Raw genomic sequence first — 21,251 nt, 5'->3', positions numbered from 1 at the left:
TTCCCAGTTGCTAATGGAGATTACTCATAAACTCCTCATAAGGCAACACCTTAGACAAACTCGCATACACAGATTCATGTGAAGGCCATATCCCAAATTTACAATCACTCTTGTTGATTGTTAGCTAGCCTCCCTGGCGGTAATCCCCAGTCTGGCTCGGGTTGGGATTTTACTAACAGGAGCGTTAACCCCGAGCCAGACTCAGGATCGCATCGTTGGATACAGGGAGGACACAGGGAGAAGTTACTTACCTTGTCCCCTGGATCCAGCGATGTCCTCCGCTCGATTCACAGTGCCGAACGCCGCCGAGCTCCGTTCCCTGCGACGTTACGGCGCACGGGAGCGGAGAACGGCGGTAAATTCAAAAAAGTAAAAAGACACAAAACACACACAGTACTGTAATCTTACAGATTACAGTACTGTATTAAAAAATACACACACCCTTTGTCCCTAGTGGTCTGTCCAGTGCCCTGCATGCACTTATATTATAAATACAGTTTTTTCTGCCTGAAATTTGGAGATTGTCCATAGCAACCAAAAAGTGTCCCTTTTTCAGTGTTTTAGGATTTGATTACATTATTGAATAATTTTTATTATTATTTATTATATTATAAACTTTATCATACCCGGGGTGTCTACTAGACTCTGGTTTGAACAGATTTAAAGAGGAAGTAAACCCTGATGGGTTTACTTCCTCTTTTTTTCCCTGCAAAGGTAAAGCATAATGGACTACTATGCATCGCATAGTAGCTCATTATGTGTCACTTACCTGACACAGGAGCCAGCGAAGTCGCTGCTGTCCCCTGTAGTCCGCCGCATCCATCTTGCTGGTGGCGTCTCGCAGCTCCGCCGAATGACAGCGGCGAAGCCGCGATGACGTCACTCCCGCGCATGCGCACGGGAGTCGCGTCTCGCAGCTCCGCCGCTGTCATTCGGCGAAGCCGCGGTGACGTCACTCCCGCGCATGCGCACGGGAGTCGACAAATTAGGCAGCTCCATTCTTGGACTTGCCGCGTTTAGTGCGCCTGCGCGCCGCTGTCTACGGCACATGCGCCGTAGACAGCGGTGCCCATTTTCGGGCAAATATCTCCTAAACCATATAGGTTTAGGAGATATTGCTTGGACCTACAGGTAAGCCTTAATCTAGGCTTACCTGTAGGTCAAAGTGGTTTGTAAGGGTTTACAACCACTTTAAGAGAGTTATTCCTAAGAATTACAGGACTACAATATAAAATGCCAAATTTCCATGCAAAATAATTGTACCGCTTTCAGCACCTAAATCCAGACTGAATCATACCGCCAGGGAGGTTAATGATGCTATCACAATAGTTTTCCCAGACTTAGGCCGCGTACACACGGGCGGACTGTTCGCCCAACCTTGTCCGCTGAACAGTGTTTGGGCGGACAGTCCGCCCGTGTGTGGGCTTTCAGCGGACAGTTTCAGCGGACAGTTGGACGGACAAAGTCTTTCGGAAATTCCGTAAAACTGTCCGCTGAAACTGTGTTTGAGCGAACAGTCCGCCCGTGTGTGGGCCTGTCCGCTGTACTTTCGAAATGAGCGGACTGTTCCCGCTCGGAAAGTCCGCCCATTTCGAGCGCGTGTACAGGTAGGCGGGGCCCGCGAAGGAGACGTCGCGGGCTCCGCCGCCTGGAATGGGCTTAAAGGGGAACCCCAACGCCGAAAAAAATCGGCGTGGGGGTTCCCCCAAAGTCCACACCAGACCCTTGTCCGAGCACGCTACCCGGCCGGCCAGGAAAGGGGGGCGAGCGAGCGCGCCCCCCTCCTGAGCCGTACCAGGCCGCGTGCCCTCAACATGGGGGGTGCCTTGGGGAAGGGGGGGCCGCGCGGCCCCCCCACCCCAAAGCACCTTGTCCCCATGTTGATGAGGACAAGGGCCTCTTCCCGACAACCCTGGCCGTTGGTTGTCGGGGTCTGCGGGCGGGGGGCTTATCGGAATCCGGGAGCCCCCTTTAAGAAGGGGGCCCCCGGATACCGGCCCCCCACCCTATGTGAATGAGTATGGGGTACAATGTACCCCTACCCATTCACCTGTGAAATAAAGTACAAAAAAAAAACACAACACAGGGGAAAAAATATTTTATTGCACAGCTCCGGGGGTCTTCCGTCTTCGGGGGTCTTCTCGCCGGACTCCTCCGCTATCTGTGTGTAGCTCTTTTACTAGCGGAGGAGTCCGGCTTTCTTCCTCCCCGCCGCCGGCCTCTTCTCCCGACTTCGGGGGTCTTGTCCCCCTCTTCGGTTCTTCTGCCGGGCCACCGCGCCTTCTTGTAGCTCTTTTACAGGCGGTGGCCCGGTCTTCTGTCGCCGCTGTCGTCGCCGCCGCCGCCGCCTTCCGTTCTTGTTCTTCTTCTTGTTCTTCTTCTTCTTCTCCTGGAGATGTTGACTCGACGAGCTCTCCGGCCGGAATGCCAGGGACACGCTCCGCTGCCACTTATATAGTGACAATGGGGCGGTGTCACATGGTATATGTCACATGGGTTGGTCACATGGGTTGATGTCACATGGGGACTATGACATCGTAAGGGGGCGGGGTCACCATGTGACCAACCCATGTGACATATACCATGTGACACCGCCCCATTGTCACTATATAAGTGGCAGCGGAGCGTGTCCCTGGCATTCCGGCCGGAGAGCTCGTCGAGTCAACATCTCCAGGAGAAGAAGAAGAAGAACAAGAAGAAGAACAAGAACGGAAGGCGGCGGCGACGACAGCGGCGACAGAAGACCGGGCCACCGCCTGTAAAAGAGCTACAAGAAGGCGCGGTGGCCCGGCAGAAGAACCGAAGAGGGGGACAAGACCCCCGAAGTCGGGAGAAGAGGCCGGCGGCGGGGAGGAAGAAAGCCGGACTCCTCCGCTAGTAAAAGAGCTACACACAGATAGCGGAGGAGTCCGGCGAGAAGACCCCCGAAGACGGAAGACCCCCGGAGCTGTGCAATAAAATATTTTTTCCCCTGTGTTGTGTTTTTTTTTTGTACTTTATTTCACAGGTGAATGGGTAGGGGTACATTGTACCCCATACTCATTCACATAGGGTGGGGGGCCGGTATCCGGGGGCCCCCTTCTTAAAGGGGGCTCCCGGATTCCGATAAGCCCCCCGCCCGCAGACCCCGACAACCAACGGCCAGGGTTGTCGGGAAGAGGCCCTTGTCCTCATCAACATGGGGACAAGGTGCTTTGGGGTGGGGGGGCCGCGCGGCCCCCCCTTCCCCAAGGCACCCCCCATGTTGAGGGCACGCGGCCTGGTACGGCTCAGGAGGGGGGGCGCGCTCGCTCGCCCCCCTTTCCTGGCCGGCCGGGTAGCGTGCTCGGACAAGGGTCTGGTGTGGACTTTGGGGGAACCCCCACGCCGATTTTTTTCGGCGTTGGGGTTCCCCTTTAAGCCCATTCCAGGCGGCGGAGCCCGCAACGTCTCCTTCGCGGGCCCCGCCTACCTGTACACGCGCTCGAAATGGGCGGATTTGCCTCCTCCTTACGTGGGCGAGTCCGTTCATTTCAAAAGTTGAGCAAACAGTTTGCTGAAACAGTCCGCTCGTGTGTGGGCAAGTCCGCTCATGTAAATTTTGAGCGGACTGTTTGCCGAAACTGTTTGACGAACAAGGTTGGGCAAACAGTCCGCGCGTGTGTACGCGGCCTTAGAATAACAAATAGAATACCCTTGGCTGCCAAGTAACAAAATTATCAGATATAGTCCTCCAGTTTCTTGAGAAAAGAAAGTTTCCAAAGAACAGGCACGCATACAAATATGAGTCTCACAAACTATTACAGTAATTTCCTCAGGTTCAGCATTCCAAAAGATGATGAGGTATGTTTTCAAAGTATACAACCAACAGGCACAGCCATTTGTGAAAGCAACGTATTTCCAAAAGCACATGTAATTTCACGAATGTTAGCACAAATTACCCGTGTTAATATTCAAGTTGTTTCCTGTATTCCCATGGAGCCTTTTAGATCAGCCTTTCTCAATTTTTTCAACACAAAGGAACCCGGTTTTGGGGAACCCCTGCTAAAAATTTGAGATCTACAACTCATGATACAATAGTGTGATGGTCAGTGGGAAGAATGGTCCTTACACTTGTGGTCATTGGGAAGAATTACCTCCTTACAAATAGCTAAAAAGATCAATGGTGTCACTGGGAACTTATCCGAGAGGCAGAAATTGCCCAATACTGAAGGAACCCCTAGCAACCTCTGGAGGAACCCTAGGGTTTCCACGGAACCCTGGTTGAGAATCACTGTTTTAGATCATCACCCAGACAGTAAATAGAATACTTACTTTTGCCCAAGTTGAGTCTCAGATGGCAGAAAAGATCCTGTGGCATATGGTAGTTAAATGATGGAAGTGGGATTAGCACCAAGATGGAGAAAAAGCTGACACTTTATATTGAGGCCCCACTGATAGCTTGGGCCTGGGATCCCAAAAGCCCTAGAGATACATAGCGATCAAACTAAAGACTAGCATAAGTACTAGCAAGCACAACAACGTCACATTTTTTGTTATCTTTGAAATATTTTAAGTCAAGTCATGTTCACGTTAAAGGTCACATGGAGACATATCTCAGATTGTCCTTGTTTTCCAAAACTGTTGTAAAAATCACACATAGAAGAACAGGGAGGAAGCAAGAGCAGTGGAGCGATGACAAGTGCTGGATTACAGCCTAGGCTGGTATGACAGGTTGAGTGAGTTTGGGAGGGAATGAGGAGAGGATCCCAATTACCTAAGAGGGAGGAGAGCGAGGATGCTGCTTGGGACAGACTAAAAGCTGGCTATAGCCGAGACAGGAAAGAGAACAGGTTGTACCCAGGACAGAGGAAGGGGGTTACACAGTGAAGAACTGGTACTAACTTGAACGGGCAAATGAACAGTTACCCAACACACACTTAACATATGACTAAGCGATGGAAAGGTATTACCTGGCTTTAGATTAACCTGGGAAAACGAAGACGAGTAGTGCTACCTGATACTTTACAAAGCCCCGTATTACTTTCAATAGAGGCATTAACTTAGAAAGACATTTCCAAACCTGAAGAGGACTATTGCATGAACAGAACTACGAGAGGCATCATAATCTGGACTGGAGTATTTATTATACTAAATTGTATTGTATGAGATAAAAAAAAGGAATTAAGTTGAAACAACCTCACGCCTATTGAGTAAGATAGATATACAAGTCAATGGAATGAAATGATCTTTCATGTACATTGCTGACCCTCTCTGCTTCATCAATGGCTAATCCTCCGGTAAGTGTTTTGCCTACAGATAATGCTATTATTAACTTTGTATGCTTGATATATCATAGTACAGGCTAAACCATATACCTGAGCAATAATGTAGTGGAAAACTGCAAATGTTTGCAAAATGTATCATCAGTGTTTAAAGCTGACTGAGTTGTTTAACAAGGTTGAAGTAGTTGTATTTAGCAGTATTGTTTGTATTCTGGATATATTAACATTTTTCAGTGATTTTCAGGAACACATTTTCCATTCAGCTAAGGCATTCAAGTTCACTGAACCTGGCACTACCTATAAAAATATCTATGCGTTTTAATACTGATATTAAGCATACTGAATGTACAGTATATCTTACATATTTTGAGCACTCCCAAAATTCTGTGCTGGTTGTTCCACTAAAGAAAAATCCAACTCTAGTCCAAATTAGTTATATTTTGTTCTGGACAAAGCAACAAAGCAATAGAACCTCTGTCTAACCATGTTAGTAACCCTCCCCCAACAGGGGAGCTTTGTGCTCACTTATTATCTTGGTGACATGGTGTCCCATGGGGCAGATAAATGGTTATGGGAGCTCTCCCAAAAAAGGACAGAAACAACTAAAACACCTTTTTAGTAAAAGAATGCGTACAAGTTAAAACAACTGTCTGTGTTTTTACTATTGCCTAAACATCCATTTCCCAGTACCATCCAATCCACTATTTCCTTGTCATCTATAGGCACTCTAAGCCCTTGTACACACGGTCGGAGATTCAGACCGTTTTGTCGGATATTCTGACTGTATTTGGTCCGCCTCGGACTGTTTCCGTCGGAATATCCGACGGACCAAGTTTTCCAACTTTCCGGTAAAATTTTCAGACAAAATGCTCCTATCGGACATACTCCGATCATGTGTAGCCTACTCCGATGGACAAAGTGCCACGCATGCTCAGATCAAATTCCTAGACCAAAGCTATTGGCTACTAGCCTGAACGTAGTCCCGTCGTAACGAAATAACGTCATCACTTTATATACAATCGGATTTTCCGACAACTTAGTCCGACCGTGTGTATGGAACATCACTTCCGGACCTCTTCTGGAATTATTCTGACGGATTTGGTTGTCGGAATCTCCGACCACGTGTACAAGGGCTTATTCTTTCTCAACCCCAAAAAAAAATTGACTAGTTGAGCTTTAAAGTATACATTGTACAGGAAAGCATTGCCAGATGTAATACTGTTAGTTTTATTTTTGTTTATTTATTTTTTTTAAAGATTATTGATCCAACGAATATCTGATTGCCTTAGGGGATTAGGAAGGATTTCGTTTTTTTTTGGTTGGGTGAATTGTTTTCAATCGTTTTTTATTAGTTTTATAAACAAACTATACACATATAATACATTCACATATTTTACTACAAAACTGTACATAATATCCTGTATCCCTAACAAAGGACTAAAATTTATATTCTTTAAGTCTCTTCCTCTACTGTATCTTTTCCCTTGTCTTTTACACGGGACCATATTATTATCTTCTATTCCATTCATCCAACTACATTAACTCAAAATACCATATAACAAAAAAAATAAAAATAAATAAAATGTAACCCCTTCACCTTTTTTTCTTTTTTATGTTTATCTCTCTTCTCTCTAAGATGGTGTATTCCTTATCTTGCCTAAATATCCCTTTCCCAGTAACATCAAATCCACTATTTCCTTGTCCCGTGTCATCTATAGACATTCTAATTCTTTCTCTACCCCCAAAAAAAATTGACTAGTTGAGCTTTAAAGTATACATTGTACAGAAAAGCATTGCCAGATGTAATTTTGTTATTTTTTTTTTTATTTTTTTTTTTTTTTAAAGATTATTGATCAGAGGAATATCTGATTGCCTTAGGGGATTAGGAAGGTTTTTTTTCCCTTTTCTGTTGGGTAAATTGGATCATGATTTATAAGTTTTTGTTTTTGTTTGTTTTGTTTTTGACTTCCACTGCACAAACTGTGAGCTTAGGGTCCTGTATATGTTGGTTTCCAGTTTGACTATGCTTTTTTTCTTCAACCTGACTAACTATGTAAAACAAACATGCCAAATCTACCATCCTGTAATATGCAGTACATGCTGGTTAAAAAAACAAAGCCATGAAGTGGTATACCCCTTAGAATGGCACCTGGGACACAATATTTGGGTCCCTGACTTGTGTTTCATCAACTTGTGGCTTGCTGTTTAGTGCTGCCTGCCCTATATGACTTCTCATTGAGGACAAGGGAGGAGGTTAACAAAGGTCAGACAAGTAATTGCTGAAGAGGTAAAGGGCCCAATGTGAAATATTAAAGGCAAAATATATACCGGTGCATCTCAACAAATTAGGATATCATCAAAAGCGTAATTTATTTCAGTAATTCAATTCAAAAAGTGCATTACAAACAGAGTGATATATTTCAAGCATTTCCTTTTTAAAATTTTGATGAATATGGCTTGCAGCTAGTGAAAACCCAATCAAGCACAGTGATACTATGATCATTTAACAAGGTATTGGTACTTATGCTTACTGAAAAGTATGTCCATGCACATTATAGTATGCACTCAATACTCAATCATAATGGTCAGGGCTGCTATTGCATGATTTACTGCATCAATGCAGAGTGGCATGGAGATGATCAGCCTGTGCCATAGCTGAGGTGTTATGGAAGCCCAGGTTGCTTTACTAACGGCCTTCAGCTCATCTGCATTGTTGGGTCTGGTGTCTCTTATCTTTCTCTTGACAATACCCCATATGGGGTTTAGGTCAGGCGAGTTTGCTGGCCAATCAAGCACAGTGATAACATGATCATTAAACCAGGTATTGGTACTTTTGGCAGTATGGGCAGGTGCCAAGTCCTGCTGCAAAATGAAATCAGCATCTCCATAAAGCTGGTCAGCAGAGGGAAGCATGAAGGCCTCTAGAATTTCCTGCTAGAGGGATGCGCTGACTTTGGACTTGATAAAACACAGTGGACCAATACCAACAGATGGCAAGGCTCCCCAAATCATCACTGACTGTGGAAACTTTTGCATTTCAATTGGAAATCAAGGTCCCAGAGTCTGGAAGAAGAGTGGAGAGGCACAGAATCCAAGTTGCATGAAGTCCAGTGTAAAGTTTCCACAGCCCGTGATGATTTGGGGAGCCATGTCATCTGTCTGTACAGAAGTTCAGATGAATGTGACCAACTACAACTAGCCATATTCAAGTAAAGTTAATCTTCAGTGAAGTTTAAACAGTAGATAATAGTAGTGGTAATATGAAAAAGAAAGACAACTAAACACATATTATAATAATTATTAATAATAACAAATATATTAATTATTATTTAATATTTAAATTTCATATATACAGTATATTATAAAAAATTATGCACATGTGTATTGTGCACCATTATTATGGTTGCCATGAATAATCTTGGACTTGTTGATGGGTATCACAGTGGGGCTTATTTACTGAAGCTGGGAGTACAAAAATCAGGCTCACTTCTGCATAGAAACCAGCTTCCAGGTTTTATTGCCAAAGCTATTTGAACAAGCTGAGGTTAGAAGTGGATTCATTTATATGCAGAAGTGAGCCAGATTTTGCACGCTCCAGCTTTAGTAAATAAACCCCAATGTACTTTTAGGTGCATTTTGCTTGCATTTGAGTTCAGTTGGATAAACTGAGATCATTCAGAATTCATTGACAGGTGCATTTGACTTCCTTCTAAGCTTCGGCAATGTGCTTTAATCTACTTTTGTGTTCCTTTTAATCTTTATGGCAAGAAACATGAAGACAAACAAAAAGATGTCCAAATGGACCCTTTAAAAAGTTGGACAAAAAAATGAGAATGAAAGTTAGAAGAAAACGGATAGTGAGCAGTGGACAAGATATTGACCGGGGTGGGGGTTTAAGAGGAGTGTAATTAAATATGTTAACTATCATTAACCTCCCTGGCGGTACGATTATTTCGGATTTTAGGTGCTAAAAGCGGTACCATTATTTTGCATGAAAATTTGGCGTTTTATATTGTAGTCCTGCAATTCTTAGGAATAACTCACTTAAATCTGTCCAAACCAGAGTCCAGCAGACATCCCGGGTATAATAAAGTTTGAAAAATTAAATCATAAATTATAATATAATAAATAATTATAAATAATTGTACCAAATAATAATATAACAATAATAAAAATTATTCAATAATGTAATCAAATCAAAAACACTGAAATTTGCTCAGTTGCAGAATTGTCACTGTCATTACTTTTCAGTATTTGATGACGGATCTCCCCACAAATCGCTATCGCTCAATTCTGCGAGTGATTCTAATTTATTATCGCTGTTTTCTAGCTGGTCTAAAATCATTTTTGATGTACAGTGACAGTTTTGGTTGCTATGGGCAATCTCCAGTTTCCAGGCATAAAGAACAGTTTTTATTATATAAAACTGCATGCAGGACACTGGGCAGACCACTAGGGACAACGGGGATGTGAAATATTTACATACAGCAATGTAATCTGTAAGATTACATTATACTGTATGTTTACTGTTTGTTTCACTTTTTGAATTTGGCGCCGATCTCCGTGCCCGTGCGTCGCAACGCTCGCAGGGCACGGAGATCGGTGATGTAATGCATCGAGCGAGACACGGCTCGCTCGTACAGCGGGGAGACAACGCTGGATCCGAGGGAGAAGGTAAGTAATCCTCCTCCTGGATCCAGCGATGCTGTCCCGAGTCTGACTCGGGGATACCGCTCTTGGTATAAAAAATCCACCCCGAGTCAGACTCGGGAATACCGTCAGGGGGGTTAACTAGCTATAAAAGAGAAAGACTTGGGCAGGTAAAGTTCATATTTGGAGAATATATTTGGAGGCGTTGTCAATTCAGGTTGTTTAATCTTTGCTTTGCCATAATTAGTTCATGTTTGATAAAGATTTTTTTTATCTCAAAAAGTATGGAGCCTTGATAAGGACATGTTATGCCTTTTATCCATTTTTCGACTGAGGGTATAGGACGATCTCTTAATCACATATAGAGGTAATATTTACTGAGAACCTTAAGAACTACCAGAAGTCTGGTGTACCTCTTTCTGTTTGAACTGAAAATTATATATTATTATTATTCAGGATGTATATAGCGCCAACAATTTATGCAACACTTTACAATATAAAAGGAGACAATAAAGTTACAATAAAAAATAAAAATTAATAAATAAATATGAATATATATATATATATATATATATATATATATATATATATATATATATACATACATACACACAAACAGTGTCTTGAAAAAGTATTCGTACCCCTTAAAATTACACATTTTGTCATGTTACAAGCAAAATCGTAAATTTATTTATATTATTTTATTATTTATATGTGATAGACCAACACAAAGTGGCACATAATTGTGAAGTGGAAGGTAAATGATAAATGGTTTTCAATTTTTTTTACACATAAATGAAAAGTTTGATGTGCATTTGTATTCAGCCCCCTTTACTCTTATAACCCTAACTAAAATCTTGTGGAACAAATTACCTTCTGAAGTCACCTATTTAGTAAATAGAGTCTGCCTGTGTGTAAGTTAATCTCAATATAAATACAGCTGTTCTGTGAAGCCCTCTGAGGTTTGTTAGAGAACGTTAGTGAACAAACAGCATCATAAAGGCCAAGGAACACACCAGACATCTCAGGGATAAAGTTGTTGAAAAGTTTAAAGCAGGGTTAGGTTATAAAAAAAATATCCCAAACTTTGAACATCTCATACATCTCATGAAGCACTGTTCAATCCATCATCCAAAACTAGAAAGAGTTTGGCACAACTGCAAACCTACCAAGACATAGCCGTCCACCTAAACTGACAGGCCAGGCAAGGAGAGTATTAATCAGAGAAGCAGCCAAGAGCCCATGGTAACTCTGGGGGAGCTGGAGAGATCCACAGCTCAGGTGGGAGAATCTGTCCCCAGGACAACCATTAGTCGTGCACTTCACAAATCTGGTCTTTATAGAAGAGTGGCAAGAAAAAGCCGTTGTTGAAAGAAAGCCATAAGATGTCCCATTTGCAGTTTGCCAGAAGCCATGTGGGGGACACAGAAAAAATGTGGAAGAAGGTGCCCTGGTCAGATGAGACCCAAATTTAACTATTTGGCCTAAAAGCAAAACGCTATATGTGGTGGAAAACTAACACTGCGCATCACCCTGAACACACCATCCCCACCATGAAACATGGTGGTGGCAGCATCATGTTGTGGGGATGCTTTACTTCAGCAGGGACAGGAAAGCTGGTCAGAGTTGATGGGAAGATGGATGGAGCCATATACAGGGCAATCTTAGAAGAAAATCTGTTAGAGTCTGCAAAAGACTTGAGACTGGGGCGGAGGTTCACCTTCCAGCAGGACAACTTCCCTTAAATATACAGCCAGAGCTACAATGAAAGGGTTTAGATCAAAGCATATTCATATGTTAGAATGGCCCAGTTAAAGTCCATACCTAAACCCAATTGAGAATCTGTGGCAAGACTTGAAAATTACTGTTCATAGACACCCTCACCACCCTTCCCTTGAAAGGAACAAGGCAGTTCCCGGGTTGAGAGGCACAGTCATGTCTGGATCAGTCGCGTGGACATGTCCTAATTTATTTCATGGAGAATTCATCAGAGGGTGTCAAACGCTTTTGAATGTTTTTATCTTTGCAAGTGCAATGGATTAAGGTTTTTTTTTTTATTGATTTAAATGATCATAACAGTATCACATTATGTGAGTGTCTCTTTCATGGTGGCGAGTTGATATAGGTGAAGAGCTTGACCTTCAACAGACTGTGATACAAACAGATATGAACCTATAAGGCTCGGCTTTTGCTGTCATTTGGTGAGTCGTTACCCATTGGGGGTTTTATCACAGGGTGTGGTGATGGGAACTGGGATTATTACAGCAATCTCTTGCTATTCAACCCAGATTGTGAACAGGCTCACAGCTTTCATACTCGTGGAACCTCAAAGGAGGACTTTTATATGTTTATCTGAATGTCGATCGATTAGCGCTGCTAATGTTTGTATTCACCTTTTGGAAGTTCAAGCCTAATTGTGTATTTAAAGTCTAATATAAGTCTAATTTGTTCTGCATATACATGAGGTTGGTCTCTGTCCTTTTGTCTTTCAAGCTATTAAAATATTATGTTTATTGTTTAGCAGAGGGGGCTTTCGAGGTACCTTTCTACAGAGATACACTAGCTATTTCAAATGTATATCAGGAGGACATTGTTAGGACATAATTACTGCTACAACAGTAATTTAATGATAGCTGAGTAATTATTAGGGGATGATGTTCTTGAGGATAGAGGTTTCTGGCCTTTGAAGCTTTCTTTTCTCTTATACATTTGTGATCTGTTAAATATTTGCCATGCTTGAAAGATTTAAGATATGTTCGGCTTGGCATGTGTTTTGAGTTAGTTCTGGAATAATTGGTTAATGGTTACTACATTTATATTTAGTGATATTAAAGGCTTTCTTTAAAAAAAAAAAAAAAAATCCCACAACAAACATGCCATATTCGCCTGCTCTGTACAGTGATTTTGCACAGAGCAGCCCTGATGCTCCACTTCTTAGGTCCGTTGCCAGGCGCCCTTGGCCCCTCTCTCCTCCTGAGTGCCCCCAGATCGAGCGGCATGCTATGGTTTCACCCAAGCAGGCTCGTTCTTGAGCCACGGCTCTTCGTGTCCATTCACTCACAGAGCCACTGCTTGCCCCACCCCCTCTCTCTCCTCATTGGCTCACTGGCTGTAATTGACTGTCCCCAGGGAGAGTCACCAGAGAGCCGAGGCTCTTGTGCACATCGCTGGATCAAGATGTCGCTCAGGCAAGTATAAGGGAGGCTTGGGAGGGATGCTGCACAGTGGAGGTTTCTTACCTTCATGAATAGACTACATGAAGGTAAAAAAAACATCAGCCTTTACAAACACTTTAATCTGTTTAGTGGGGACTAAGTTATACTCCTTTTTTTTTTTTTTTTAAATGCAACAGGTGTTGTTAAAAGTAATTAAAGTGGCAATAAACTCCGGTTTAAAAAATTGTATTGAAGTATGTAATCTTAACTCAGAAAATCCCTTCCATTGCTCTCAGCCTCCTCTAAATCTCCAAATTCCTTGGATTTTTGTGCTGCTGTGATCTGAAATTCTGTTAGCCCTTGTACACGCGGTCGGACATTCCGACAACCAAATCCGTCGGATTTTGTCCGAAACTGTTGCATACACACAGTGGGACAAAGTTGTCAGAAAATCCGATCGTACTTAACGTGATGATGTTATTTCGTTAAGACAGGACTATGTTCAGGCTAGTAGCCAATAGCTTTGGTCTAGGAATTTGATCTGAACATGCGTGGCACTTTGTCCGATCGGAATTCTCTACACATGATCGGACAAAGTCCAATCGGATCATGTTGTCGGAAAATTTTATAGCCCAGCTGGAAAACTTGGTCAGTCGGATACTCCGATGGAAACAGTCCGATGGAGCCCACACACTGTCAGATTATCCGACAACATGGTCCTATCGGACATTGTCCATCGGAATGTCTGACCGTGTGTACAAGGGCTTAGAAGTTGGCTATGCTTGTTCTCCATGGCCCCACTGTTTGTAGGAAGGTAGCCACCTCTCTTGCTTGGCCTCATGTTGAACTAATGACTATAGACTATGGATGATAGGATTTGTAGCGTGTATAGAGCAGTGCACATTTCATGAAATATAGATTACAGGAATATTAGGTATTGGATGTGGATGGATTTTCTTGGGAGTACAAGGATACTACATTAAACCATTGATTGCAACTCTTCATGCAATGTTCTAAACAAATGTATTTTCCTTATAACCACTATGATGTGTGCTATGCACATGATGCATGATGTATGTATGATGATCTATGCACATGATGTATGCAACATTCTTACCAACATATACAGTGTATCTTTCCTTGTTTCTTCATTCAGTTTGAATATAAATGATTGAAACAGAAAAGATATTAGTAATATATTGTGTGCTTGTTGAGAAGTAAGGTGGTAATTACATAAGTACATTACCATTTGTTGTAACCACCCAGCTTCTACTGGGTAATGTAAAAAACAGCCTGAGAGAGGATCGAGAGAAGCGTAAATAGGTTATCATATCATTTTTACCTTTTGGATACCATAAGAGTAAGCTCTTAAGGAGATACTTGAAATACTTGTCACTACTCGTTTAGATTTCATGTGAAAACAGGAAATGGTCTGTGAAATTTTGCAATGGCTTCTTGGAGTTTTTGCTCTAGTGGGTGAGCGATCTTTAGTCTGAGGAGTGGTGAGATCAATAAAATTAGCTACACAAAGTAAGCCGAGAATGGGACAGATTGAAAATCCAAAAGACAGAAAAAAGTTCCATAATTGTGGAGACCACAGGATGATTGGGGTTGATTTAATAAAGGCAAATAGGCTGTATACTTAGCAAAGTAAATTTTCCCTTTGTAAGGAATTTTAGCTTAGTGAATGAGGTGAAGTCTGCTGACTTCCATCATCTGATTCTGGGCAAGATACTGTTTTGTTTTTTTTCTGTTTATCCTTGTACGTGATTATATATTCATTACAGAGTGAATTCTAACCACATTTACTATGCTGAGGAAATTTTTCCTTGCACAGCAAAAGTTCCTCTGCAAATTCACCATTCTAACTGGGGAGAAATGGCAAATCCAAGCAGTGGCAGTATGAAGATTTATAAGGATAAAAGAAGCATGGCATTTCAGGAGAGTCTCGTAGAATAAATTAAATAGTAACAAGAGACTAACCAGGGATTAAGTCATCATTATGAGTGAATCCGGGATACAAGAAAACTGTACTGTTGAATAATATTTAGGGTTTGAACACAAACTCATATAATATAAGACTTGGCTAGCAGGTAGCGCCTGTAGCAGCTTTAACAGGTTGCAGTGTATGGCAATGGCTGGTGTTCTGAAGGGCAATAGCCCCCACTTCTGGGTGGTGGAGCTCGACTATTTTCCCCATATCTCTACTGGCTCACTTTGAGGAACTGCATCAATGGCCAGTAGGACTGTGTGAGTTTGGGGTGGTATGGTCCTTCACAAAAAGAAAGTCATTTTATAACATTAGCATTGTAATAGCAAACAAACACTTGGGAAATTTGAAAATTCAATAAAAACTTACTTGAAACATTTCCTGTCAGGTTGTGATTTCTGCCTGTCTGCTGGCCATCTCTCGTCATAACTTCTAGATTCCCTTCATGCTTTGCAGCTTCTCTTCTGCTCACTCCCTTGGTTTACGGTTGATTTCTAAGGACTACATATCCCACGGTACCATGCTACCTGCAGGCAGTGATAATGTGGTGTGTTTCCAATACTGACTGTGCCTCCTGTAGATCAGAAGGCAGGATCTGGGAAATGTGTGACACACCAATACACATTCACAAAGCATTGTGAATTCACACCACTGCTTTTAAAAGAGAATCATACTCATGTGGGTGGATGTTGAATCTGTCCCCTGTCGTCTCTAAGACTGAGAACCAAGCGATCAAAGACCGCTGATCACTCGGTGCTCCATCAGCAGAGAGCTGCTGATTGTAAGTCACTGCTGTCTGTTCTGCCCCGCCACTGGAGTTTACTGGAGCTCTGGGCTTTGGAGGGGGTGGAAGCGGCTAGCTCAGGCTCTCAGCAGCTTGCTGATAGGCTGAGACAAGTGCTAGTCCAGGCTTCTGGGTGGATCCCGACCATGTAGTCTCAATTTTTCCCCAGAATGAACTGGCTCTGTGACCTCAGCTGAGAGTGGGCTGTCTGCTTTAAACAGGTCAATGTAGTGCAGCTTTGGCTGTACTTCTCTTTAAAGTAAACCCAATTTTTTTTATGTCATAATGTAGAGTATACAATTTCCTATCATTTGAGCCCAGTCTTGCCACACAGAGTTAATCCAGCTCTGAGCAATCCTCTTTTATTGTTCTTGACAAACAGAGAAAAACTTTGTCAAATCCTCCCCCTTGCTGTGAGTGACAGGTGATTTCCATAACTCGTGCACTAGCCTAAGAGACATGCATTCATTTTTAATTCCCTCCCACTCCTTTCTTCTGCTGCTCTACCAGAATTGGATGTTCCCCACCTCAGCATAATTGGGCATGCTGAAGTCATGTGATTAGTTTCCTGTCTTTTCACTGGATGTTAGAGATCATAGCAGAAGTTCAGTGTAAGAAATACACAGGAGAAAATGCATATTGACAAGGGGAGTGTAGAGGTGGGTGGGGAGTCTACTGACATCACCACTCCACCCACCGAGCTCCAGACAACAGACTCACCCACAGAATCTGCAGTTTTTTGGATCTCATAACAGACAGAGGGGAGACATTGACAGGTAAAGATACATGCAGGAGGCATGTATATCCTTCTAGATAACCCCTATGGCAGTAGTTTAGAGAGGATGACATTGGGTTTACATCCACTTTAACCACTTCGCGCCCAGGCCAATTCTGACATTTCTCTCTCTTTTTTTGCTAGAAAATTACATAGAACCCCCAAACATTATATATGTTTTTTTAGCAAAGACCCTAGAGAATACAATGGCGGTCGTTGCAACTTTTTAGTTCGCACGGTATTTGGGCAGCAATTTTTCGAACACGTTTTTTCAGAAAAAAAACTGTTTCATGCTTAAAAAACAAAAAAAACTGTAAAGTTAGCACAATTTTTTTGCATAATGTGAAAGAGGAGGATACGCCGAGTAAATAGATACCCAACATGTCACGCTTCAAAATTGCACGCACTCGTGGAATGGCGCCAAACTTTGGTATTTAAAAATCCCCATAGGCGACGCTTTAACATTTTTTCCTGGTTACATGTTTTGGGTGACAAAGGAGGTCTAGAGCTAGAATTATTGCTCTCGCTCTAATGTTCGCGGCGATAACTCAAATGTGTGGTTTGAACACTGTTTTCATATGTGGGCGGGACTTACGTATGTGTTCGCTTCTGTGTATGAGCTCACGGGGACAGGGGCGCTTTACATTTATTTTTTTATTGTTAATTTTATTTTTATTTTTTTTAGTTTGACACTTAAAAAAAAAAAATTGATGACTTTTATTCCTATTACAAGGAATGTAAACATCCCTTGTAATAGTAATATGTCACGATCGGACATATTTACAGTGAGATATGGGGTCAATAAGACCCCATATCTCACCTCTAGGCTGGGAAGAATAAAAAAATAAATGATCCTGGCTTCCTAGCCAGATCAGCGCCGTTAATTTGAATACAGAGGCCGGGCGTGACGTCATAACATCGCGCCCGGCCTCCGAACGATCATAGAGACTCCGGGGACGATCTGGTCCGCCGGAAATCTCTATGGTAACTTGCGGGGGCCGGCGGATCCTGTAACCGAGTGAGTTGGTACAAGCACCACCGCTATGATCATTCTTATGGTGCAGGGAATCGCTGGCTGAAAACGCTGATATCTGAATGATGTCTGTGGCCTCATGCATCATTCACATATAACCACCGAAAGCCCATGACGTCAATAGACGTAGTATGGGCGCCAAGTGGTTAAAGAGGAGGTCCGTTTAAAAAAAAAAAAAAGTCAGCAGCTGCAAACACTGCAGCTGCTGACTTAATAAACACACTCACCTGTCCAGGGTGCCCGCGATGTCGGCCGCCCGAGGCCGACCCGTCCCTCGGCTCTCGGGTCTCGGCGCCGCCATTCCCTCTAAGGGAAACAGGCAGTGGAGCTTTATGGCTTCACTGCCCGTTTCCTACTGCGCATGCGCGAGTCCCGCAGCTACTGCGCATGCGCGAGTCCCGCAGCGCTTTCTGAATGGGACGCGCTGTGTTCTGGAACACACAGTTCCCAGAACACAGCGCGACCCATTACCCAGAAGACGCCGCGATGAAGAGAGAAGACAGAAGATCTCCGCGGAGGAGGAAGAGGAAGATTAGGAGAAAGTGCCTAGCAACAGGCATTTCTGGTAAGTAAAAAAAAAAATTTTTTTCATTTTATTTTTTTTATATTTTTTTGTAATTTTTAATGTTTTTTTGTTTTCAGGGTGGCCCTCCACTTTAAGGATATAAATTAGAGGGATTCTTCAAAAAGTAGGTTTTCACACTTCAAGATCATTCAGATTGTTAGGAACAGGCTCACATAATTGAAATTCAACATGCAAATATATAATTTTAAACTTTGACCATAAAAACCCTTTTTTGCTTTGCGGATCCCTTTAGGAGCCTGCACATTATACTTTCTGCTGCTAGCAGTAATGATAAAGTGCAGGCATCTGGACAGAGAACGCATTCTAAGGTAACAAAGTATTTTTTTTTTAAATGAGGACTTAGGCAGAGCATGAGTGATAAAAGACAGAGAGCTAGATATAGACATTTGGCTGGTCGGGATGTGTTAGGAGATGTATGAATGGGAGGAACAAGCTCAAAAGGAAAGCACAAAGAAACCACTACTATAAAAAAGAAGGTATTACATTCACATGTCATTATGATATAAAAGGAGCGAACCTGGTATTATTTTATTCACAAAAGATATGCCAGAATAGTTTTGAACAGGTGAAATGTAATAGCTAAATTTTTAGATTTTAGTAGCCTTGTTCTGTGTATTTTATATTATCAAACACACCAAAAAACATTTTTTTCCCAGTCAAGGGGGAGAAATATCAGTAATGGCCTGAAAAAGATGGTTGCTTGGCCATTCTTGGTTTCAGTAATGTCTTAAACAGTAAAACGCAACCCGAAAACAAAAATGTATATCGCAGACATGCAATCAGCATGGCTCAATAGTGTAAATGGGCCTCTAGAACTAGTTTTCATCAAGCCATTGTAGTAAAGCAAAGTAAGGCATGTTATAAGCATTGGTGTGCCACTGTACTATTCAATGTGAATGGCACCCCGACGTTCCTGAATTGCAGCAATGGGGTGAATTGAGCTAGAAAAAATGCAGAAGGAGCTATTTATGGTCCGTTGTGGTGAGTTAGGCAGTGCATTCAAATGAAGCACACGTTAAATTCACCAGACCACATTGTTGTGGATAGGTCCTTTCAGCAACAAGAAGACATTATAGCTTTTCCCATGGTTAAAGTTAAATGTCATACCGGTTGTCCTACCAGAGTTGTCTAAGCCCTTGTACACACGGTCGGACATTCTGACAACAAAATCCGTTGGATTTTGTCCGACGGATTTTGTCCGAAACTGGAGTTGCATACACACGGTCGGACAAAGTTGTCGGAAAATCCGATCGTTCAGAACGTGATGACGTTATTTCGTTACGACGGGACTACATTCAGGCTAGTAGCCAATAGCTTTGGTCTAGGAATTTGATCTGAGCATGCGTGGCACTTTGTCCGATCGTTTCTAGAGAATTCATGTTGTCGGAAATTTTTATATCCAGCTCTCAAACTTTGTTGGTCGGATATTCCGACAGAAAAAGTCAGTTGAAGCCCACACACGGTCGGATTATCCGTCAACACAGTCCGATCGGACATTTTCCATCGGAATGTCCGACTGTGTGTACAAGGGCTTAAAGGTACATTTAAGTCACAACTGAAATTTCAGTTTTGAAAAGTATACAGTGAGCACATTCAACGTGTAAATTTCTTCATCCAATGGTGGAGTGCATTAATGTAGTGCATTATAGTGCTCTACTCCCCTTTGTGAGTAATTTAGTGATTCTTGAATCCCTTTTGCTTAGCTTTGTGTTATGAAGGAAAGGTGTTTTTGCACTCCCATTGAAAGCTATTGACATCTTTCACATACAGAAAACCAAATGTTATAAAGTGTCAGTGCTAAGAGGTTTCTTTTAACCTCTAGTGAGATATCAAACCACCACTCTGATTGCCGATACATCACACAGTGAGAATAAAACTTGTTTGGCACAGAATCCCCCCGCAACATGTGAGGAGCTTTGTAAATTCTGGTTGCAGTGGTTTCTATAGAACTTTGATTAAGGCCCACTTGAACCTCAGTTTAAATCAGCTAAATAAATATCATCCAAGTAATAAAGAAGGTGCTCAATGTCTTACTTTCAATTTTCTTGCTAAAGCAGCCCATAGTCTAATTTATTTATTTATATATTTCAAGTACTTTTATAGCGCTGTCAATTTATGCAGCCCTTTTACACATACATTGTACATTCACATCAGTCCCTGCCCTCAAGGAGCTTACAACCTAAAGGCCCTAACACACATTCATACACATTATGGCAAATTTAGGCAGGATCCGATTAACCTACCAGCATGTCTTTAGAGTGTGGGAGGAAGCCAGAGTAACTAGAGGAAACCCACACAGGCATAGGGAGAACATGCAAACTCCAGGCAGATGATGTTGTGGTCGGGATATGAACCAGTGACCCTGGTGCTAACCACTACACTACTGTGCTGCCCCACTTAGAAAAGCCTGTCCCCTGTCAGCGGCTGGAGAGTGGGACCTTTGTTCTCTGTGGGAAAGCAGTGGTCTCTCTGCAGAGGTCTGGCTCTGCAGTAAGAAAAGTTTATCCTTCCAACTAATTGGAGGCTTATGACTCTAAGAAGGGGCATGTCAAACCTCTGCAAAGAGATCACTTCTTCCCAACCAGCAGAACCTGGCATGCATTTAGCTATTTTACATTGAACACTCATTTGGGTTTTAGGCTGGGTTCACATTACAGCAGTTACGAGAACCGGATGTGATTTGCACCGCACTGCACTGCAAATCACATCCGATCTCTGTGCAATGCGAGTTCAGCCATACAGATAGTATGGCTGAATTCGCATCGCACATGGCCCAAACTCGCACAGGACCCTTTTTTTGGTCCGCAGCAGAATCGGATCGCATGGGTGTTCACACCATGCGATCCGATTCCTGTCCGAGTTTGCAGATCGCACTGCGATATGCAAACTGATCTGGGGGTGTCATTAACGTTTCACTGACACTCCCAGCAGTTCGCATAGGGCAGTGTGAACTGCTGCTGGGAGGTATGCGATGCGGGAACCCGCCGCGGATTCGTGGCGTTCCCGCATCGCTGCAATGTGAACCTAGCCTAAAG

At 42.7% G+C, this 21,251-nt stretch overlaps 1 protein-coding gene across 1 annotated transcript in view; it reads left to right on the top strand.

The window, feature by feature from the left end:
• The first annotated feature begins 4,748 nt into the window (after positions 1-4,748).
• TMPRSS13 (transmembrane serine protease 13) overlaps positions 4,749-21,251 on the top strand; it is a 164,496-nt gene continuing 147,993 nt past the window's right edge. Inside the window, exon 1 of the mRNA XM_077456863.1 lies at positions 4,749-5,258. Within this exon, the coding sequence (XP_077312989.1) occupies positions 5,244-5,258 (15 nt within the window). The 5' untranslated portion in view covers positions 4,749-5,243. The remainder of the gene's footprint in view (positions 5,259-21,251) is intronic.

Source organism: Lithobates pipiens, unplaced genomic scaffold (assembly GCF_037356315.1).
Source record: "Lithobates pipiens isolate NorthernLeopardFrog02 unplaced genomic scaffold, aLitPip1_a1.2 Scaffold_27, whole genome shotgun sequence".
In the NCBI taxonomy this organism is placed as follows: Eukaryota; Metazoa; Chordata; class Amphibia; order Anura; family Ranidae; genus Lithobates; species Lithobates pipiens.
This window is presented reverse-complemented; position numbering and strand designations above follow the sequence as displayed.